Consider the following 24,194-nt stretch of genomic DNA (forward strand, 5'->3'; position numbering starts at 1 on the left):
CATCTACATGAAGAGATTTAGTCAAAGTGATCTCTTACTCCCCATGTCATTAACAAATCTAATTCTTATTTTCTGTCCTGCAGACTCAGAAGCCAGAGTTTGTTTTCCAGAGCAGAATATCGACTTGCCCCAGTTTAGAGGTAATTAGACATAATGCATTTCTGTAGCAGAAATGAGTTCAGCATAAATTCGTTTCCCCCTGAGCAGGGCTCTGTGTCCGTGCAGCTGCAGCCACGGAGCTACTGACGGGATTTAAAACGATGTAATCATTTTCACTCCTTGCAGTACTGGTTTATCCCCACCGAGTGGCATCCGTTTCATTGCTAGGCAGTGAAAACTACTCAGGCTATCTCGTGTGTGATCGCAGAAGGAGAGGGAGGGAAATTAAAATGGCAGTGACCGCAAGGAACCTGCGGTGACACAAAAAAAAAGTCACAGTTTGGGCCAGCAACATCTGCACTGCAGCCACCTCTGTGCCTGCAACTTGTGTAGAGATACCCAAATTCTTGAACATGCCAGCATGTTCAACATGCAACAGCACTCTGCAGGTGCTGTTTTGAAGCAGATCAGCAATACCTGCCTGAACCTTCAATTTTTAGTCAGGTCCTCAAATACATAACACTGCACTGTCACTGCACCTGAAGTGTTGCTCTCCAAAGCAGATTTATGCTGATTTGGGGTAGGGTAAAGTTAATTTCCTTCCCCGAGGCTGGTGTGGGGCTGTGTTTTGGATTTGGGCTGAGCTCAGGGGTGATGATCCAGAGATGTTTTTGTCATTGCTGATTGAACAAAGCCAAGGGCTTTGCTCCTCCTCATGCTGAGGAGACCCCAAGTGACCCCAGGGATGTTCCAGACCATGTGACACCATGTTCAGTGTATAAAGTGGAGGAGAAAGGAAGAGAGGACATTTAGAGTGGTGGCATTTGACCTCCCAAGTCACTGCTCTGTGTGATGGGACCCTGCTCTGCGGGGAATGGCTGAACACCATGCCCAACCATGGGAAGCAGGGAATTCATTCCTCGTTTTGCTCTGCTTGTGTGAGCAGCTTTTGCTTCCCTTATTAAACAGTCATTATCCCAACCTGTAAATTTTCACCCTCCCAGTTCTCTCCCCAGTCCCACTGGTGGGAGAGTGAGGGTGGCTGTGTGGGCTGGGCTGGTGACTGGGGTTAAACCGCACAGAGGTGGCTGGTGTGGAGTTGGGTCTCATGGCAGTGAGGTGGGAAAGCATGTTAACCACCAACCAAACAAGAAAGACATTTTGATGAGTTTTCTACCAGGAAATAAGAGCAGCAGTTTCTCTAAGACTGCTGGTGACCAGAGAGAGATTCCTGTGTGTTCAGGGTGGCAACTTAGCACAGCAGAGAACAAAGGAAGCCACCAGAGAGAAATTAGACCGCAGAACACAGTCTGTGTAATAAAAGTAGAATAACAAATAAGAAAACTTAAAATCTGATCAGTTTCCAGCTGTCCTGGATATCTCAGCAATAATTTAAAGACAGCAGGGGATAAAACACCTGAAATGATCCTGCTCATCCTTGAGCCAAGCATACAGATGCTGAGAGAACTGTGTCAGTGTGACCTGATGGTATTAGTGTGTAGGCAAGGTACACCTGTCTCTGTGTTAGTGTGTGTGAGAAAAAAAATTTAAGTGGAAGAACAGGTGCCCTTTTCTTCATAAATTAGGAGCAGGCTAATAGTGAGACCTGAGCGGCACAATGTGCATATAAGAATTTTTAAAATGGACTGTTGTGTTGTATAAGTGGAAAACTCGTTGTGAAATCAAAGCACAAGCCCCTGAACTGACTCTCTTGCCCAAGGAATGTTATCCTGACCTTAAAAAACCCCACTGTAAACACCTGCTGAATAGTTACCCAACTTGCACATTCTCCAGAGTACTTTTTAGCAGGATTATGCTAATTTTTGTGTTTGAAAAAAAAAAGGTCTGTGTACTTGGCATGGATGTATAGCTGGTGAAGTTGCTGCTTAATGTGAGTTATATTTATTTAGTGTTTTATTTTGTAATGTCTGTTGGGGTCCTACAGGCAGTGGCCTGGAGTTCAAAAATAGTGCCATAGGGGGAAAAAAAGGAGGAGAACATCTTTAGTATATTTCATCAGTGTGCCTCAAAACAAACTCTTACTCTTCTTCCCCAATTCAGGAAATTAGGAGTAATCTCTCCTTATGAATTATTAGGTTAAGATTTTTTATCTTCTAAGAAGATCTCCCAAACTGAAGTCTGTGCATCAAAATCAAATCAGATGAAAATAGTAATCTTTGTCACAATGTGGAAATGGACATTTCCACTCTCTGCTCTCAGCCCACCACATTTGTGATTTGTAGCCATGTGTCACACTGCTGTCTGTCTCCTTCCAAACAAATTCTCGCTCTGCTCCAGTTTTCTGCCTTGTTTCCCTGTTTTCCAACAGTTTTATCCCCATCAAGCTGCTTACTTTGATCTTGTAGAGCATTTTCCTGTCTCCTCTCTCACCAGCACCATATATTCATCAACCCTGCATGTTTCTTTCAGTGTCACTCCCCACTGCTTGCCTGGTTTTCTTGCTTTCTCCATGACAGCCAGAGCATTTACTCGTGGCTTAGTACACCTGTCAGTCTCCTGTCTGTCTCTGAAAATCTGGCTGTTCATTCCACTTTTGTCACCTTACTTGTGCATGCCTTCAATCAAAACTCATACACTCAGGCCCCACCTTTACCTTTCTGCGCCTTCCAGCTTCACCACTCTGGTTACAGTCCTTCTTTTCCAGTTTTCCTGCAGAAGGTCAGGTCCTGTCTCCTTTCAGATTTTCTGAGAAAAAAAAAAACCAAAAAAACTAAATCATAGGAAGTTCAGAGGGCCAAGCTTCTCCTAACTTAACATTACTCTGGCTTATTTTCCTTGCATGCTGGTTAATGCCAAGGTAAATGATGTTGTTTTTTTTAAACTGAGCCGTGGTGTTCTTTGACTTACGTCCACCTCAGATCCATCCTCTCTCATACCAGACTGGATTCTCACAAGTGTTTAGGGATCCATTTAAAATTTCTCTTCTCCTGCAGCCTTTGAAGCAGAAACACTGTGTTTTTTCCTAGGTGAAGCCTAGGACTGTAACAGCTGTAACTAGTTCTGCTGGCTCTGCCCAAGAGGTCCCTGGTGCCTGCCCGCAGGTCATGGACACAAGTAGGCAAAAGTGTGTGCTTCAGGCTCTGGATGTCTACAAAAAAAGTTTATATGTCTATCAAAGAAATACTCCAATATTTTGTCTCTTTATTGCAGTAGTAAACTTAGTCATGACTTCACATAGAGTTTAATTCAGGTTAACAAAAATTAGGATTCTTGCCTGCTAGGCCTCTCCCTAGCATATTGTGTTCCTTAACAGTATTCTTTCTGAAAGGAGCTGATTTATAGAGTAGACTTTAACTCTTATTACCTTGTTTATCTCTCTACTGCATCATTAGATATATCCCTTGCTGATTGGTTGGTGGGACTGAGACAAGCTCCAGCCCTCTGTTGATCCAACCACTATTCAAAGGATGCTTTTCCCTGCAGTTGTGACTTTCCCTCAGCAGTAGCATGCAGGAGTGCTGTGCTTTCACTGTTCTGTAATGTCCCCTGGGTGAGCTTTTGGTGATTGTATTGACTTGTGGTTCAGCTCCAACAAACACAGAGCACCTCTCTGTCCTCTTAGTAGGTACCTGATTCTCAGGACTGGGTGCTCAATGCATCTCCTGTGCCTTTCATCACTGTAGTGCAACAGTTGTGGGGCTGCTTCATCCAACAGCTCAGAATTCTCTTTTTCTGGAAAAACACATGTCAGTAATAATAACTGCTAGCTAGTTTCAAGGTTCTAATCAATCACAGCTGGCAACACATTCTTCACACATTCTTGTTACATATTAATATATGTGTAATTTAACAGTTTCATGTATCTTAATAGTTTCAAATGAGACCAAAGCCCATTGCATTTAACTCCTGGTATATTTTTCTGAAATATTATAATAATAGAGCAAAAATATTTCCCTGAAATATTTTTGCTATATTATTATAGCAAAATAAACATCATTGCTTACTGTAACTCACTATTTCTATTTTTAAAAAGCTAGGAAAAGCAGTGGTTTAGGGCAGGTCATCCCTCAGGTCAGGAAAAAAACAAGGGGACAGAACAAGACGTTCTCCTCAAGGTTATGCTGCTTACTCTGTTTATCTGCTTTGTCAAATCCTTGCCAGTCTGGTCTCACCCAAGAGCTGCTGTAGAAGGGAAGAAAAGGATACAGTAAGACCTCAAACAGTACAAATGATACAGAAAGACCTCAAACAGTACAAATGACAGGCCTCAAACTCTGCTGTGCAGTAAGCCCTACTGCATTCAGTGGCTTTTCTGTGTTACATTTATCAGCAGGGCAAAAGCCCAGGTCTTTAAAGTTCATTAGATACCAGTGGATTTTAAGTGTTCCAAGAGCTCCAGGCATCTAGCACTCTGGGAGCATAGGATCTGGGACTGCTGATTGTCTCAGATTTAAAATTGTTTTCTTAATCAGATCTATTTCTGTGAAATATGACACAGCTCATAAAAATAATGTTTGGTTGGGATCACATCTGATAAACTTCCCTGCTTCCCAGGGAAAAGAGAGAAAACAAGGCACATTTCCATGCATACAGTGAACATAGATGGTTCCATCAACATTTGACAATTTCAAAATACTCTTTATACTTGAATTTAACCTGGTAATCTTACATTTATGATGCATTTTTTCTGCTCTTTTGCTCAGTGGCTCCCTCCATTCACTGTTGTTAAATAATTTTGTTAAATACTGATATAGGTCCTGTAATGCACTACACATTCAGCAAATGAGATCTCAAATAAAGAACAGCAATGTTGGCAAGATATTGCATGTTTTCTACCCTATCAGGTAAACTTCATGTAATACCCTAAGGCAAATGCAACTTAACCCAAGACTGGACTTGAGATGACAGCTTCAGGGTAGTAATTTTTCCTCCTCCATTTGCTTTTATAAAGTGGTGTCCAAGGCTATTCTACTTAGGGCTTCAGAACTGAACAAATAGTCTGTTCTGCATGAGAAAGAGGAGCTGTCCTATTTGAGGCAGAGTGCAGAGGAACTGTCTTCCTTCCCTCTCCCATTTTCCCTTGGAATAGCAAAGGATCTGTGGAGATACTTGACTGTGCACAGTCCTGGGCAAACAACTCTAGGTGACATGGCTTGAGCAGGAGGCTAGATCAGATGATCTCAGGAGCTGCCTGCCAATGCAAACAGTTTTGGGATTGCTTTAACCTTGAAAATATTTTTTTCCCATCCTTTATATTTTTCTTTTTCTCAGAGTTGTTTCCTGACCAATTTCTGCTGCAGCAAAGACAATGTAAAATCAAGGTGGAACTCCATCAGCTCCTGCAGAGGGACAAGTCCAAGCTGAGAGTTGTGAGCTTGTGTCTGCAAAGTCACTGCCCCTTATTCAATAAATTTTGAGTGCATCATCAGTCTAACTGGGCAGATGAGGTTGTGTGTGCTCAGAAGCTGTCTAGTGCCATAGCTACCACCTGACAAACCATTTGTGGACCGTACTTCAGCTACTAGATTCTGGGAAGGATTAGTTAAGGAGGGGAAAAAAAAAAAAAAAGCAACATTCAGCAGGAAACAGACTTCTCATTGTGCCCCTTCATTGTATATTCTCTGTGTTCCCTTTTCTGCTCAGAGGCACAGGCCAGTTTGGGACACTCTAAATTGTCAAGAGCAGCAAGGGGTTACCCGGAGTGTGCTTTGTTTGGCAATACAGACGGCTTTTTTTGTTAACTGACTTGAACCCATTGTCTGTGCCCCCCCTCCCAAAACCTCTCTGCTGCCCTCACCACCCTTATCCCCAGCCCAGCTCACCCTCCGCAGATCCCCTTACTTTGGGTTCATGAAGTACAAATTAGCATAATCAGATTATCTGCATGGGGTTTTTCAGCATGGAGCTGAAAAGGAAGAAAAGAAAAAGTGGCTCACAAAGAGGAGCCCTGAGGAGGGCAGAGCGGGTGGCATTGCTGTTGTGCTGTGGTGCTGAAAACTTGCACCTGCATAGCAAGCAGATCCTCTTCTCACTGAGGACTCTTAGATGGTATTAAAGCATAGGAATTAATTGGGGGGAGAGTAAGGACACTGAAAGGATGAGAGGAGAGCTGGGATGGAGAGGAGAGGAGAGGAGAGGAGAGGAGAGGAGAGGAGAGGAGAGGAGAGGAGAGGAGAGGAGAGGAGAGGAGAGGAGAGGAGAGGAGAGGAGAGGAGAGGAGAGGAGAGGAGAGGAGAGGAGAGGAGAGGAGAGGAGAGGAGAGGAGAGGAGAGGAGAGGAGAGGAGAGGAGAGGAGAGGAGAGGAGAGGAGAGGAGAGGAGAGGAGAGGAGAGGAGAGGAGAGGAGAGGAGAGGAGAGGAGAGGAGAGGAGAGGAGAGGAGAGGAGAGGAGAGGAGAGGAGAGGAGAGGAGAGGAGAGGAGAGGAGAGGAGAGGAGAGGAGAGGAGAGGAGAGGAGAGGAGAGGAGAGAGGTTCTATTCATTTAACTGTCTGGACTGGGAATATGTGCTTTGCTGACAGTTTGATTTCTATTCATCATGGAGAGGAGATCATCTTGGTAATCTGTCCTATCAAGATAAGACTTTTCGAGTTTCTGCTGGAGACTGATAAGAAACATGGAAGAAGAAAAAGCCAACTGTCTAGGGGCAGGGTATGTGTCTGTAGGGGAAGTTTCCTGGACATATTCTGTGGTGGACTTGCCTTGCTAAGAGTAGTAAACAATCTGCTTGATTGCCTTTGTGCCTGCCCTGATTGCCCTCTTTCTGCCCATGTTGGGAGATGAATGTGAATGCTCCCAGAGGACTCAAGGCTCAAATCCGTGGCCACAGGTTTTAAAAGCAGCTAGGGGCTCTATATGCTGCTGTGTTCAGGAACATGAGATTGAATGACTTGAATGTGCCCATTCTTAAAAATATATTCAGGCTGCTTCCACACTACCAGCTCTTCCAGCTGAATTGTCTGACCAGTCAACTTCTTCTTTCTGATGTCTCTTAAAAGCATTCATGGAGAGAGATTACAAGAAAACACCCCAAAAAGCAGTCACGGCAACCCTAAAATGTTTCAAGTTGAGCCCTCGAGATCAAGAGTCTTACTGACAGCCCCAGCCCTAGAGTTTTTCCTTACTTCAGAGAGACAGGATGAAAGGAAACATAAATGTCAGGGTAAGTCAAGCTTTGAGGCAGTATTTATGATGAACTTCTGCCTAACTTGAACCTCCAGTTTTCAAGAAGACTGTCTTTGGTTTGATTTATCTTAAAAGCACCACACAGAGAGCTGCTGCAAGTATTTAACTGATGAAGTTGTGATAAAGAGCAGAGAAACTTTTTTTTACTATTATTTTAGCAGTACTTTCACTTCTTTGAATTTAAAAATTTTACTTTAGCAACCTAACAGCTGTACTATTGAGGGACATAGAAAACATATTTGATAATCAGAAACACATAATGAGTGTATGTCTGTTTTGGTTCAGGAGCCTGTACTTTTGGAAATGATTGATATTAATTGAAGCCACTACTTCAGAATTACCAAATTACTGGCAGTTTGAATTACTTGTTAGATGTAAGAGAAACAAGGTGATGTTACTCTTTTTTCTGCAGCTGATATATACAGGAGTCTGTGTCCATGTCAGAGACAGAAGTCTATGTTCCTACAACAAGTGTAGTGTCCATCCAGGTTGTGTCAGGCACTGGCAATCTGTCTTGTTTTCATTTTTTTCACTTACATTATTCTTTAGTCTAAAAGAAGAATTATTTTGATTATAACGGCAAAATTTATGCATTTTTGTTTGTGTGTGACTTTAAGTGAACTTCAATTGATTTCAAGATGATAAAGGTAACATAGATCAATAGATAATAGACAGACAGAAAGATATAAAGACAGACATGTCTGGTTTGTGTTTTCTGTATCTGCTCAGCTATTGTATTCAAAATCGAAAGATAAACTTATGCTGCTGAAGTTACCTGCCATGACTTTCTCACTTCTAAAGCTGAGAGCTGGGGAGCACCTGTTTGCATTCCACATGTCTATGCAGAAATGGCCTTTGAGGCTGCACAGTGCCAAGCACAGTGGCTGGGCATGTTCACCAGACAGCAGCTGGTTGCTCTTCTGTGCCTGGAAATTTGGGAAAAATGTTTGCAGCATCACTCAGGAGGAAGAGCCAGGGCAGGCAGCTCCCTTCAGTGTTGAGTTATTTCAGTTCCCTTTTACGTGGTGGGAATGTTTCCCACCCAAGCAGGCTGTGCCAGCACCAAGTGCTCTTGGCAAATCTGATCTGCCAAGCTCACTCTCCCTGTAGGGAGCTCTCAACTGGCAGCTGGCTTTTTGCCATTCAGTCCCACAGAGACCACTGCAAAGCCTCTCAGCAGGACCTGATTCTTCCTTCTGAAATATCTCTTAACCTATGGGCAGTAAAATATTTCAGGTCACAGTCAACTGGTCAGAGATCCTGTGGTTAACTAAGTCTGATAGGCTCCACTCAAGGTGCTTTTAGGCACTGCAGTTTCCTCTTGAGAGTTCAGGTCTTTCCAGTGAGTATAAAGCTTTTTAAAGCTGGAATTTAGTGCTGTGAAGTCTTGAGCTGAGGGAATGCATAGGTTACGTTCTGGTTGGTTATAAATCAATGTATCAGAGCATGGCAGTCCTGCTGTGATCTGAAGGAAGAGTTAATATTGTCTGCTCTTGGCCTTTCTCAGCTCTAGGTCTGAGCCCTGCTGTCTGCCAGCGTTTGCCAAATACAGTCACCAAGAGAAAATCAATGCTAATCAATGTCTACAGACAGGGTTGGAGGCAGAACACCTCCCTGGAGACTTGCTGTCTGCAGGCTGTCATCCTTTAGCTTTTCATTAAGGTTTTAGGCTACATAAGAGTCTGTTTTTCAAGGTGTAGAGTACGGAATTGCAGAGAAAGTGAGGGACCTTTCCCATCTCTAAGGTACTGTGCCTCCACTAGGTGTAGAAAGGTGTGTGCACGGGAAACCTCTGCTGCCCTGTGCTTCTGGGTACCTCTCTGGATTTCTGGCCAGTGTAAAAGTCAGAGACTTCATCTGAACCCCAGTGCAGTCCATGCTGAGATCCACAGGAGTCTCACCAACTTCTTCCTGCTCTCCATCATCCTGAACCTCTCTTGTGCTGTTCTGTGACACTGACACTCAGCAGGACAGATGTACCCAGGACAGGCTGGCTGCTCTTGGCCTCTCTTTCTGGTTCTTGGTTCTGAGGTGTCTCTTCTCCAAAAGAATTTTATCACAGGGTCCTCTCTTGTGCTCTGCTGGGTCTGCAATCCCAGGCAGTGAAACAAACTGTAGAGGGATGGAGTGTGCATTTGTGTGCACATATGGAAAGGGAGTGGAGCGAGGATACATTGGGATGAGGCTCTGTTCCCTACACAGAAGAATTGGACCAACTCAAAGTGCAAAGAAAATGCTGCCCGTGGCTTACAGAGAGAACTAAAGTTAATAAATTCAACCAGATATAGGTATTGACTGGACACAGGGCAATCTCTCTACCTTCTGTAACCCAAGTGCTTTTTTGAGCTGCTTCTTCCACACACCTTCTCCCATCTGATTCTCTCAGCACCTGCTGTATTAAAAATACAATTACACCCCTGAAAAGTGGCGGATTTGGGCTCTGTGACTGTGTCAGTGACCTTTAGATTTAAGACTGGCTCCCAAGTGACCCCTGCCCCTCAGGTCAGTAGTTAAGTCGTCCATTCTCTCCACCTCTTTTCATCACCCAGCCTTCAAAGAACAAAAGTCAGATCTGCCTTGCTCACAATACTTTAGCCATGCTGACTGCATATCATTCCCTAGAAGCAAAGAAATTGTGGGAACTGGCTAGACACTGGAAGATAAGTTCCTAAATTGTTCATGAATCATATGCCTATGAAACACATTGGTGATGCACCTTTACTTTTTGTTTAGAACCAGGTGCTGGGATGGATCTTGGTGTCCTGAAGCAACTCTGCTTTGCCATTTAATGTAGCTGTCCCAGGAATCCTTTGAGTCCCCCTCTGTGATGCTCATTGTACCTTCATTCCCCCATTCAAACGAGGCTGCTGAGTACAAGCCTCACCACAGTGTCTTCCTCAGCCTGGGCAAAACTCCAGAAACACATGTGGGATCTCACTATGCACTGTCTAGTGCCAGGCACAGCATGTTCACATCCACCAGGATTTGAATCCACAGAATCTCAAGCCAAAACCCACATTGCAGACCTGGCCTTCCTCTAACCACAGGCTGGCCTTCACTGGGATTAGTGCACAACACTACAGCATCCTTCCAAGATACATTTGCAACTCATTCCTTTCCTTACATGTCCCAAATATCCAATTTCAATTACATTCCACAGCCACAACGGGATGTTGAGAAAATGGACGTGATGGGCGTCAGCTTCCTTAGGCTCTGTGACAGGTGAACAGTGGCAGAACTTGTTTCCTGCCTCTGGGGAAAGTAATCCTCATTTGAGCTGAAATGTGGAGCTGCATTGTTCCACTGATCCTGTTAGGAATTCCAAGTGAAGGAGTGCCTCACTGCATCACAAATTCACAGCAGCACACTTCATATTCACACATAGGAGTACCACGGGTTGGAGCAGACCATTATTCTTTTAACTTTCCAGCACTCCTTTTTTTTATCCATGGAGAGAACCATGAATGCTTCTAGAAAATACTACCTTAGCTGGTCTTCCTTGCAGTATTGACAGCCATAGCTTCACAGAAAAAAACAAATATAAAAATAAAAAAAATTGCTGTCCATAAAACTCTGTTGAGGACTGCTAGTTACAACTGGGGACAGCAGGGTCCTTAGGACTAGGGATATTTTTGTCATTTGTACTAAGGTTATGTCACTGCAGCAACATGTCTGAGACATTTTCAGCCAGCTCCAAATAGCTTGGTACATCTCCATGGCACAGGCCCTGTTATCTCACAGCACTGTGTTGGCATGGCTGTACCATGCCCACTTCCAGAGGAGGGATTGCCACTTGATCCTCAGCATTTAAACTAATTTGGCATCACCTCCTGGAAGCAGAGGGCTCTCTCTGAGGTGATATTGCCTTGTTTAGTATAAATACATGGTGGACATGACACATAAATACATTTTGAACCTCACATTTGCTGATTTCATTATTTTTGCATGTAATTCCTTGAGACTACGCTATGCTGACACACATTTTGTGCAGAAATTCCTCTCTTGGTGTTCACAGAACACTCTCAGGGATGTGAGATATCCAAGCATGAAACTGAAACTGTCCCTGTGATCCAATGATTTCCCATCTCTTCCTCACAACTTCTGCATTGGTCACCCTAGTGCTTCCTCTCCCTCTCCCAGCCTCACATTTGGTTGGGGATTGGATCGTTCCCACCAGATGTTAGCCAGAAAGAACAGCTTTACATCCTATGCTCCCCTCAACTTTGAATTAATTTTTATATTCAAACCTGGACTCCTGTCTGAATCTTTATGTTGTGCCTACCTGAACATCTACAGACAACAATGGACTCCAAATTAATTCTTTAGAGTGTCATATGCTTCTTAAAAGGAAGTTGATTAAAATATTTTGAATTGTGAATCTTTGGAAGAGATAAATAACAACATTGTGCAATGAATTTTTAGTAATTTGTCTCTTTCAAGGGCTCGTCAAAATCTTCATAGCACATAGATGGAAATACAATATGAACTGAAAGCATAAGAAATTAGAAAATAAACAAAGAATTCCTGTCATTATTCATCTTCTGATAATATTTTTTCTACCATCAAGACTCTTGCATAAGAGACAGCAGAAAAATCCTCTTCTGGAAATCACATCCTAAGGTCTTTGAGATCCTCTACCGAGTGGTATGTAAATGTAAAATGAAATTTTAGAGAAGTTTAAAGCAACAAAGATAGTTTCTTAAATAATTTATTTGGAATATATTAGGTGTTAAATAACATAATATAGCACAAAGTGTTTTCAGTTGTACTGCATTTGTTCATGATGACGCAGATAAGAAATCCCCAAAACACAAAGAAGAAACTTGACCAAAAAAAAGAAATCTTTGGTAGAGAGATCTAGGGAAATACTTGCTGAATGTGACAGTAGGGAGCTCCTAAACTGAAAGGAGATCAAAGGAAATGGTGATATGAACCGAAGCAATAACAAGAAGGGAAGGTTTTTAGCATAGAAAATACAACAAGCGTGTTATGTTACAAAATTGCCAGGTTTCCTTGCCCCTTCCCAGTATGACAGCTGCTCACAAGATGTTTTTCCTCACCTTGGTGATTTGTGTTTCCTAGGATAGCAAGTGACTGAGAGACCCAACAGCACCACCACACCTCAGCAGGGAGTGCTCTGGTTTGCTTGGGCTAATTTGTCCTGCTGCAACTCCAGCAAGCCAGCGGAAAGCTGTGGGGAGGATGTGGCTCGTTACCTTGGAGGTGCCATGCAGAAGAGGCTGTGGCTCCATTCAGTCACATTAAGGTGGGCAGAGATGGGGAGAAACAAACAACAAAGTGCCTTTCCACTCAGCTGCTCCCCAGGGCCACCCTGGCAGCTCACAAACCCAGGGACAAGCAAAGTGTGAGCAGTGTTCAGAAAGGAAACCAAATCAACATGAAACCTTCCAGTTTTGTTTTTTTCTTTCTTTCTTTCTTTCTTTCTTTCTTTCTTTCTTTCTTTCTTTCTTTCTTTCTTTTGGTCAAAATCTGTCCACTGGCATGCCTGTACCTCCCAGCACCAGTGCTGGATGGGGTGAGTTGTGTTCTTGTCAGGCCCTGGCTCTTGTCAAGGCTGAGGACAGCTCAACATTCCCACAGCAGGAGCCAGCCCTGGCTTCTTTGGTGCACCTGGTGCTTGGTGAGGCTTGGAAAGGCAGCTCAGCTTCAGGTGCCAAATCCCCTCATGCAGAAAGGCCGTGCATGCCGCATGCACAAACCCCAGTTCTGCTTTCTGAAAGCACCTCTGTGTCTCATGAACAAACAGAAACAGCCCAGGGACATGCCTTGGCCTACAGGAGCTACATTTCTTCACCAGTCATAAACAATTGTCTTTTCTAAGCCTTGACATGTACCTTGGTCCACATGAAAATCAAGAGGCACTTGTGTCAGTGGGAGCAGGATCTCACCAGAAAGCCATTCTGCTTAAACCTTGTGTCATTTTCTCTGCTGTTTTGGGCTGCTCATAAATCACATAAGCAGAGCAGGCCTTGTCTGGCACAGGTCATAACTCAAGTCAGGAAATTAGATTGGATTTTTTGTGGGCAGCAATAACCCACTGTGGCCACTTTCATGCAGCTTATCATGTAAACACCCACAGCATGATGGTCCCTACAGGGCAGTGACTCACAAATGGAAGATATTTACACAATTTCTTTGTCCTTGCTCCATTGGCCCCTTTGGGATGGTATCCAGGTGGGAGAACCTCAGCTGGGGCAGGTGAAACTGGGGAGTTTAAGGACAGCCAGTGAGGTATGCATGCATAACCATAGACACAGCTTTGTCCACAAAGGTTTTCACTGAGGGCTTTGTCCTGGCACCTCCCTCCCAAAAAGGACCTCCTCCATTGCTGAAGATCCTAAAGAAGAACAAAGGCATTGAGCCACCAACCTCTTTGATGGGCTTTTAAGGCAGCTGGGGTATATCTGACCATCTTCCTTCCTGTGCACCTGTCACTGCTATGGAGGAGATTTACTTTGCCTATTGAACCCACTGAAACTCATCTATGACCTTGGATTTTGTCATTTTGAATTGGCACTTTTTGCTTTAACCTAACATTTAATTTTGTTTAATGTGCTTTGTTCTGACATAAGGGGTCCCTCCAGTCTGATGAAGAAATATGTAGCCAGGTTCAAGGGCTAGGACTTGAATTAAAAAAAAAAAAAAGAATCAAGCCAGAAATAAGATCCACAAGTTCAAGAGAGAGTGCGATTAGCCCCTAGAACAGCATATGGAGGATTGTGTCAAATATCACATCTCTCAATATGTTTCACTGCTGAGGCCAGATATCTGTTGTGGACAAATTTTGTGGTGCTGTCATAATTCTTCATCTCAATAGTGTTTCCTTGAAATGGAATAGGAGAATAATCTCTTTCCCTGTCAGGAAAGGGAAGGAATTTCTATGCCCTGATTTATGGACGAGATCTGGGCAGAAGACTCTCCTGGCCTGGACTCTGCCATGACAGCAGTGAGTCCTTCCGGGCTCCCAGAGATCACAAGTTCTCCATCTGGACTTCCAGGTTTTTGCACGACCAAGTATTTCCTACCCTATTAAATAAAAATACAAATTAAATAGCAATAAATACAAATAAATAATCACAATACACCAAAGAGCTACCCACAGATTCTGCCAGGAGAGAGGGACTATCACACTAACACCGAGACTTGCACATCTCATTGTCTGCTAGGGGGATGACGCCTCTGACCAACACTCTGCTATATTGCTGCCCATGCCGGGACAGGAGACACCACAGTTTTCAATCAGTGTCAGCTCCTCCATGCTCTGCAAGTGTGGGGCTTGCTGGAAGAGCCCCAGGATGCTGCCCCGGGCTGCCACGGCTGTCTGCTGCAGGCCTGGCTCTCCCAGGACCTTGACGAGGAAGTTGATGTATCTCATGGCCAGGCGCAGCGTCTCGTTCTTGCTCAGCTTTTTGTCTGGTGGGTGCGTGGGAATGAGCTTCCTCAGCTTGGCAAAGGCACTGTTGACATTTTGCTGCCTCCACCTCTCCCTGGTGTTGCTGAAGATCTTCCTCGTCATTCTCAAGGTGCTGCAAAGCAAAGGAGATGGTGAGTAAATGCTGAATTTCACACAGGCTGCTTTTTTGCGGCTGCTGTAATTCTGGGACAATGGTAAGCACAGAGTGGTGGTGCTAAACTTCTAATTTTAACCCTCTCTGGCTGGTGTTCTTGTCCTTCATGTTCTTCACAGATTTACCCTAAAGTCATAATCAGAAGTATTAGAGATACAACCAGATGCCAGAGTTCAGTAAGAACTTCACAAAGGAGGTAAAGGAGTTTAATTTCCTTGAACAAGCATTTGGTGCTGCTACAAGCCCACCTTCTCCTCGGAGCTCCCCTGTAAGAGAATTCCCAACAGACAATGCATTTGTCATCCCACCAGGCTGTGTGAGAGCCACACAGACACTTTGTATGGGGGAAAGCAGGCAGACCCAGTGCAGAGCACATTCCTGCTTTCGCCGCCTCATTTCACACCTCCCTGGAGTCTGCACCCAGCTGGCCCAAGCTTGGTGATTCCTGGCTGGAGATAAGCCATGCAGACTTCACCATGGGCCTCCAGTGAGCAGCCAGCCCACACCACAGACATGTGTGACTGTGCTTATTTCTCCAGGGCTGAGCAGTCTGGTTCCCTGCCCAGCCCTCACTGCTGGTGGCAGACACTTTTCACTCTGGCTTCTCCTTTAGCCTCTGAGAAATGCCACAAGTGTCATCAGTACATGGGGGAAAGTGTGATCCCTACCAAGCATGCTGGCATCCCAGACAAAACCTCTGTCCAGTTGTTCCCTGTCCACCCTCACAGAGCCAAGCAAAGGGAGCCTCGTGCCCAGAATGGACCTGGCAAAGAGGAGCACTGAGGCAAGGGGTGCACAGTGATTTTAAATACCATTTACCAGAAAGGCTGCCAAGTTCTTTGTGCTGCCCTAAGCTTTCTCCCACCACCATGGGAAAGTGCCTTCCCTTCCCTCCCACAGCCCTGGAAGAGATAAACTCCTCCATTTCGGAGGCAGCTCTTTATGCCAATGGCACACAGACAGTTGGAGCAGGGAAGGGCTTTCCACAGCCAAGAGACTAAAGGACAAATGTTTCCTTACCCTCTTATGCATGTGAAAACCTCAGCTTTTTATACCCATTGGCAAACCCTTCTTTACTGTAGTCCTCTAAAGGGGAGTGGGAAGCAGAGGAAATAGCATCCTTCATGCCCAGGAAGAGGAAACTTTGGGACGACAGCCCAGCTGTGATCCTGCTTCCATCTGAAGCAGCCTTACACCATGTAAGACACTTAGGGTTCACCAAAACACGCAGTAAAAGTCCAAGGGAGTAAAGAAACACAAATGTGACTCACAGTTTAATTGGGATGCCCTGTCAGGAAGCCAAGGCAGGGAAGTTCCTGCCCAGCTCCCTCAAGTTCCACAGATCACCAGCTGCCAGGGGAGCACAGCTGCAGCACGGTGAATCCTGTCACAGCTGTGTTCAGAGACCTCTGCTGAGGGGTGCAGCAGAACAGGCACAGCCCTGAACGCTGAAAATGCCTTCTCTCACCGACAACACCTCACATGCTCCTCTGGCCCTGGCCTTTACACTGGCAACACATTTCTGTTTTGGTAGAGGTTTGAAATTACTGTCATAGAACTGTCTTATCAAAATGGCCTTGTTTCGTGAAAGGCTCCTTTAAAAAACAAACTCTTTATATTTCAGGTTTCTGAGAGTTTTTCTCCTCTTTTGTAGACTTACATTAAGACTCATTGCTTCATCCAAATGGGGATTAGATCTCTATTTTGATTCATTTTTTAAAATTGTTCTCCTACTCCGTGTATCATTTTTGGTTTGTGCTGTGGGAACAAATCTGCTTGGTGCTTTGCACCTACCTCAAATATGTTGCATGTACCTTTCTGGCAAGAGCAGTGCCACATCAGTGGTACAGATTTAAACACTGCAATGTTTTCAGTGCCCAAGGCAAAACTTTTGCCTTTACAGATTTATTCTTCCAAGCAGCTGCTCAGATCCATGTGAAATGCAGAATGCCACCTGCTTCTTTCTCTGTCCTCTGTTTTGGTGTTTATGTTGTTGTTTGATTTTTTTTCCTTTTTTTTTTTTTTTCTTCTGAAGACATACTTACTTATCTGTATAAAAGGTAACATAAGGAAAGGTATCAGTTATTTGGGTTTCCTTGTTCCTGCTGATGGACTGGACTCTATTTTGCCAGGCCTTTGGGGCTCTGCACTATAATTCTGCCATGTGGATTGGTTTTTGCTGGGTACCTGTTTACATCTCTTTACAGCTACAAACACCAAGGGTGAGTCTGCCTCTTGTCTTCCTCCTGCTGCAGGCAGCCCCCAGCACAGAGGGCTCCAGGAAAGCAGGTTAACACCCAGCCCTGGTGCTGTGAACGTGCCCTCTGGTCCTGTTAGTGCTGTTATTGGTGGAAAAATAAAGCCAGCCTACTCCTTCACTCCAGGCTTCCTTTGTCTCTCCACTCATGCCTCTGGAAAGGACAATGCTACGCTTGTGGTCACAAGCCTTGTCAGCAAACAGATGCCTTTGTGAGAGCAGCTCCTGCTTTGCACTTCAAAAACGTGTGTTTGTATTTCTGACATTTATTTGAGATCAGCAAACAACAGCTCCTTTCCTTTCCCAGCGCCTCCTCTTGCAGGGATAGCACTTGGGGAGCTTTGTTTCAGGTGTAAGCCACCTTATATGTCTCTCCACCTTAAATTCTCCTTTCTTTCTTTACTGTGTGGGTTTCCTGTTGTTGTGCTTGGAGTTTCCATTAGAAACATAGCAGAGAAATTATCCTGGTCCAATCCTGCAGTGATTGTAATGTTTCAGCACAGCTTTTTGCTCTAGTCACCTACACATCCCTCAAGTTCTCTGTAACCACAGCACCTTCTAGTTAAAATGCAGCCAGTTTGCTGGCAAGGGAATCTGATTTCCATTTCCTTTGTCTCATTCCCTTCCTTCTTTTCCTTCCTTCTCTCCAACTCTTCTCACCAAACTTGTCTTTCAATGTATCATTTGCTACTTTAGGTCTTTGCTAATTTTGCACAACAAAGCAATGCATTCTTTAGCTTTCTCTGATGCACTGTATGAAATACACGTCATCTACTTGGTCTGTTTTAAATCTGTGCAGAAATCACCTGTTTGTACAAATAACATGTAGATTTATTGCATTAACCTGCAGGTTTGGACTCTGTATTTTTTCTCACCTTTCCTAACCACAGATTAACAGCCCCACATTTAGCTGAGAATTAAAAATCCGGTAAAACAGCAACTTAAAATCAGGAGGATTAATTCTGCTCTCAGCAACCTAAATCTGGAAGTTTACACCATTTTCACTGCAGGAATTACTTTGAAGGACAACATTTTGCACTGAGGAAAGGATTTAACTCAGGTCAGGAAGGCATGTCCAGAAGTGGGATGTAAATGGAGTTTCACAAGCTAAAGTGCACGTCTGCAACATGTAAAGAGAATTATGCAAAGAAACAAAGGAAAAACAAGCCACCACCACCCACCAAAGAGACAACTGAAGCTCTTTGCACCCCCTGCCTACCCATTTTAAAAATATAAAAATGTGTGGTGGGCGGAACAGTGGTTGTTTCCAACGCAGCCAGACAAGAGACTGAGCGGCGGCGGAGATGAAGATCTCTCCCAGCAGCAGTTCTCACAGGCTCTCCGCGCTGAAGCCTTTCAGGCAATTCAGGCAGCAGCAGAGCAGCAGAGCAGCGTGGGCACAAAGCACATCTCTGCCAGACATTCCCCAGCAAATGGCCCCCGAGCCAGCGGTTAATGTCTGAGCGCTGGCAGGGGACTCGCCGGCAGCCCGGCGCTCAGTCATAATTAGCGGGATGCTATTAACTAAAGATCTTGGGCGAGAAAGTTCCTCCCTCAAGTTATACCTCTGACCTCGGCGAAGTTAAATCCATGCTGAAACTGGCCGCTGGAGACCTGCTCCTGCAAATCTTAATCAGACAGCAGATGCCTGCTGCCACCAAGAATTGGAGTGCTTCTAGCAAACCTGCGGTGCCGCACCATCACTCCACAGGGGAGACCCGGTGCCTGATAAAATTGGTTATTTTACACACTACGCTGGATTTTGTTAAGTCCCCCCAGCCCTTAAGTAAATGGCAACAGAAGAGCAGATGGTTTCCTCTCCCAGGCAGGTGCTTGTGAGCCCGGTCTGCCACGGGGAGCAGAGATTCTCAGCCATCACTCCTTGCTGCTGAGCTTCGTTCGCTTTGCATCCCTGTGATTTGGGCCGGAGGAGGAAGGGGGGATTCACAGTTCCCCTCTTCAGTTTCACACAGACCTCAGAGCATGGCACTCAGCTTCACACAGAGGGCAAGATTGAGCATGGGTATCACAAGACAAAACAATACCTATTGCTGACATGGGATATCGCTGGCCAGGGGTCTCTGTACAAATCACAGACGGGATGGGACTGCTGTGGAACGCGCCTTGAGCTGTTTTGTTTTTCAGCATCACTCTCATTACATGGTTATGACAATGGGAAGGTGCCAGCAGCTCACATCCCAGGCAGCAGAACAAGAACTTAATGTTACAACTTACGTTACAAGTTTTTTGACCAGTCACACAAAGCAAAAGCACATTGACAGTAGTTCTATCCAATCACTACAAGTACATGTATCTTTGGTTAAAACAATGCTTGCTTATTTCAAATACAACACCTGCTTGTGAGCCTTCAAACACAATGCACAGAGCTCCATTATTGAGCTTCAACCTTCCTAATATCTTGCTAGATAAACTTTTCTGTAGCTTAGAGAGTTATTCTAGACAAGTGTTAATACACACACCATTGTTCTATTTGTCCTTGTTTTTCTACTTTTTAAATAATTTTTCTGCTGACCTATCTCATGGCTGCTGCTTAGCTCTAATCACAGTTCTACTGTCTCTGAGGCCTGCCTTTTGCAGCTTTCCCGAAACCCTCTGATTTTGTGGATTCCCACAATGGGACTTTATTCCCCATTCCCTAGGAGGAATAAACTCACTCCCTGCAGCTTAACCATGCACAGTTTGCTGCTTGGATTTCAGGGACTTTCTTTAGGCTGGGGGGGGGAAGGAAGGGCAGAGGGGACAATGCACCCCAGCTTGATGGATTGCAAGAGCAGCAGCTCACCACCAGGTACAGGCTCTTCCCCCAGCTTTCCTCAGCTCATTCTCCCTATTGCTGCCTCCCTGAACCTCAGTGCTGACCCTTCCCAAAGTGTCTCCCACCCAAAATCCCACAGGAGTACCAGTGGACAAGGACACAGAGAGATCTCAATGCTGAGAGTGAATACTGGGCTGGCTACCAGGGAGTTGAGCTTCTGTCTGTGTTTCTGTGGTTCCCTTGCCTCAGGCAAATTCCTTTTATTTCCATATTTTCTTTTTATCCCTGCACCTCCTTGACCCTCCTGCTTATTAACCTCTGCAAGGTTTGTGGAAAAAAAATTGTCAAGTGTATGTAAGAATTTGTGTGTTACAGCAGACACAAGCACGGGGTGGCCCAGCCTTGCAGTGCTGCTAAAATGAATGAGCAGAGCCTTTCCCTGCATCCCCAGGGTGATTCCTTACACTATCAGTGAGCTTCATTTTATTTCAAATAAGGTGTGGGAAGAGGATCTACTTCAGAGTAAACAAGGGCTCCTTTCTCTGCCTCATGCCTCTGTTGGGGGTGTTATGTGACAATCACACCACAGCACACAGGAGAACAGAGCAGCAAAAGCACCGTAAAAAACAGTCCATGCTGACACAGTGATTTACCTTTTTTAGAGCCTTTAAATCTAGGACAAAATGCGCACAGCAGAATCCCCGCTCCTGGGAGCCCTCCTGTCTAAGGGCAGCATTTACAGGAGCTCTCACAGTCACACTCGTGCTCTCACTGAACCTTTAGAAAAAGGAAATCACTGGAGTCTTCAAAAGCAGCTGTGTGAAGGTCTCAGGACTAAGTCACCCTTCGTGTTTGGGGTTACTACACTGCACATGATCCCAGTTCCAAGGGGCAGCTCTTTCACCTGACCCAGTGCTGCCCCTGGGTTGCTGAGTTTTGAAATCCAGTTGCTCTCCTGGAGGGTTCAGGTCTTCAGCATGGAAGAGCTCTCTGCTTTCTGAGGAAATCAGACTCCACAGCAGGCACGCAGTGCCATCATGCCCTCTAGGCCTGCCTTGGGAAAGGAAAATCTGCAAAGCAATGAATGGGCTGCCACCCAGATGGGGTTTGGGAGAGCACAGAGTATGTGGCCAAGACCTTGAATATAGTGATAAAGATGTAGATCAAGAAAAGGTTTTCACATGGAGTGTAAATGCACTCTGCACATGGGAGTGGGCTTTTTTGGGGTTTGGGGGTTTGTTGTTGTTGTTGGATTTTTTTTCATGTAGCCCTCTTCTGCTCAATACTTTTATGGCTCTTCGCAGAAAGATGAATTATACCAAAAAAATAAAGAACCCACTCATGGGCTGCAACAGCTTTTGCTAAATGGAGTTTCAGTGCTTTGGCAGGGCCATGACAGCTTGCTAAGCTGAAAAAGGAACACTCTGCCAGGTTCAGCTTTTATTTGCTGAAGCTGCACTTGTGCTGTTTTCTGTTCCAGGGAATCTGAGAGTCTCTCTTGGAAAAGTGCTTCTCTGGCCTGAATGACAGTTCCTGTGGGTTTCCTTTAACAACAGTCTCTGCCAAATTAGCAGCCCAAGAACCACAGAGAGACACCCTCACGGTGCTTTAAGGTAAACACAGAGAAGAAAAACAGTTGGGTTCTGTTCCAAGAGTTCTTCAGGTCTCTTTTTTGGTTTTTTATTTTTTTACACACAGACCCAGTGTGCAAAACCCTGTTCCACACTGATATTTCCCCCGCCTCATTGCATCACCCATTCCTGCCCCCCTCTCTCTGGCCTGAGGAGGCAGGAGGGCAGCTGTGAATAGCAGAAAACATTTCCCTGCCTGTGTGTGTAGGGAAATCCACATCTTCCTTCAGGTGAGGAGTGGAACCAGACGCCGCACATCTTACAGCTCAGCAGAGAGCAGCCTGCAGCACCTCGCACTGTTAGAGAAGTTGTTGGGAGCAAAAAGGGGAAAATCCAGCCAATGCAAAGGACATTTGCATCAGGGAGAATGTAGATATTTATTGTGTTTGGACGTGGCCCCCAAACAATATTAAGATCATCCCTGCCTCAGGCACCTGTGTTTAGTCCACAGATGTCCTGCCTGGCATGCTGGCTCCATGAGCACAACGTTCCCTGGATCACCTGCTCGTATCACAACTACTTTAAAGGTTTATGTAAGCAGGCAGCAAAAACCAAGCTGCCTTTATCTTCTGGGTTTTTCCTGGTTTTCTGGTTTTTTTTCTGGTTGGTTAGCTTTGCGGTTCATTGTTTGTTTGGCCTTTATTTTTTCTCTTTTTTTTTTGTATCTGTGTGAAATAATATAGAAATGCCTGGTGGGAAAAGATTCTGAAAACAAAATATTGTCCTGTAGTGTTACAAGTAAATTAGGAAGGATAGGGATAACTACTTCAAAAAACGTGCATGTTTTGCTGTTTATTAAGTTTCTCAAAAAATTGTTTTATGCAGAAGGCTACCCCTGGAAATAGAAACATGTTTTATATTGGCAGTTTCAAAAGTTTTGTCACAAATCTGAGAGTTACTAATATTTAACAGGAAAAGTGAAAATTTTTTTAAATGTTAAGCTTTTCCTCCTAAGTGCACTCTTGAACTGCAGAAAATTCAAATGCCTATATATTTTATGTCTGCATCAACTGTAACGCAGATGACCAGTAAAGTATGGGGATATTTTTAAATGTGTGAGGATTCGGAATTTAAACTTATTCCTTACACTTTTACCTGTTGACACTGAATTTCTACACAGTCTAGTGAGTAATTAGTACATGATTATTTGTGCTTTTGCAAGGAATTTGTTTTAAATATCAAACAGCATTGTAGAATTCACTTAGGTTTTATTTCTAAACTCAGGGAATCTATGATGCTCTGTCTAATCCTTTTGCACCAGCACAATAACTCTGATTTACAGCAGCTTGCAGTGCTATAAATGAGTTTGCCTAATGTGCAATTATACAGCTATAAGAAAATCTAGGAATAGTTAAGAGCAGTGATTATAAGATCGCTTTCGTTACATCCACATCTCACCACCAACATTTCTCTCAAAAGCACTAAAACCAATCAATATTTTCTTCTGGTAAGGTCTGACTCACTGAGTCCCTGAGGGGAGTAGGAATTCGGAAAGTTCAGGTACAAACTTTCTCTTCACTTGATGAAGTGCAGCCACCTCTAAGTGGCTCTTTGTCAGATGAGATGCCTTACTCTTAAATTTTTTTGATGACAAGAACCAGAGGTGCCACAATAAAAATCCAGAGAACTGGTAAAAGGCCACTGCAGAAATCCCTTCCTTTTAGGATATTCCCTGCTCCAAGGGGAAATTTTGGCTTCCCTAAGAAAGCTGCAAGACAAGCCCAAAAGAGGGGAGGATAGCTGTAAAGAGAAGAGGCCATTCACTTACTTTTCTGCTATTTGTGCCTCTGGAAACCTGGTCAGGGGCGAACAGACAGCAAAACCAGGAGCTTCCTGTGATTCTTTCCCGGCTGCTTTTCCAGTGCCTGCCCACGGAGCTGGCTCTTGCTGGAGTCAGCCTAGCGCTGGTCCCGGCTGCCTCATTTATAGAGTAGCAGTTCCTTTGTCTGGCGCGTGTCACCACTAGTCCTGGCAATCCAGGGAGCTTGCTTTGCATCTCCCAGGAGATGCTCTCTCTGTCCTGCCTCCTCTCTGATCGCCACATGCCCCCCCTGCCCTTCTCTGGTAGCTGGAACCATCCTTGCCAGCTTTAGTCACTTGTCTCAGTGACTCTGGCTAGAACTTCGCAGGAAAGGATGGAGCCAGCTTTAGTAATAGTCTAATTTTCCCCTCTTTTTCCTCTTCTGTTTGAGGACATTTAAAAAGAAAAATTACTTATTTATCCAGTTCTGGCAATGTCAGTGTTTCCAGAAGCGGAGATGGCTCTCTCAAAAGCCCTCCTGAGGAACAGGCTGGGAGTGTTTATTGCACTCCCAAGCAGGAGGAAGCTCCTGCTCTGCTCTGACAGAATGTGAGGTCACATTCTGGGGGGATGAAAATGTGCAGACCAGTGGATCCTGCCCTCCCTCTCACTCGGAGTCACAGCTGGCACCTTCTGCAGGCAGAGGACAGTGACAGCTGCTGCTGCTGCCCCTCTGCCTCACTCTGTGTGGCAGCAGGAGGTGAATTCACACCTCTTCCAACCTGCCCTTCACTCCAGGGCACTGAAGGGTTAACCCATGCTTTTACAGCAAAGATGAGCCAGCTCTATACCCCTGTGGCCAAGATGTAGGGTCAGTGAAACACAGACTTGTCTTCCATTGCTGGGGTGTCCCCAAAGCTTCCTCTCCATTGCTGGGGTGTCCCTAAAGCTCCCTCTC

The 24,194-nt window shown here is 44.7% G+C and overlaps 1 protein-coding gene across 1 annotated transcript; it reads right to left on the reverse strand.

Moving 5' to 3' along the window:
- Positions 1–14,240: 14,240 nt before the first annotated feature.
- Positions 14,241–23,365, reverse strand: TAL2 (TAL bHLH transcription factor 2). The gene is made up of 2 exons (XM_058044386.1): positions 23,264–23,365; positions 14,241–14,789 (listed from the first exon to the last, which is right to left on the reverse strand). The coding sequence occupies exon 2, from the start codon at positions 14,777–14,779 to the stop codon at positions 14,426–14,428; it is 354 nt and encodes a 117-aa protein (XP_057900369.1). The 5' UTR covers positions 14,780–14,789; positions 23,264–23,365; the 3' UTR covers positions 14,241–14,425.
- Positions 23,366–24,194: the final 829 nt, after the last annotated feature.

This window comes from Melospiza georgiana, chromosome Z, assembly GCF_028018845.1.
Source record: "Melospiza georgiana isolate bMelGeo1 chromosome Z, bMelGeo1.pri, whole genome shotgun sequence".
NCBI lineage: Eukaryota > Metazoa > Chordata > Aves > Passeriformes > Passerellidae > Melospiza > Melospiza georgiana.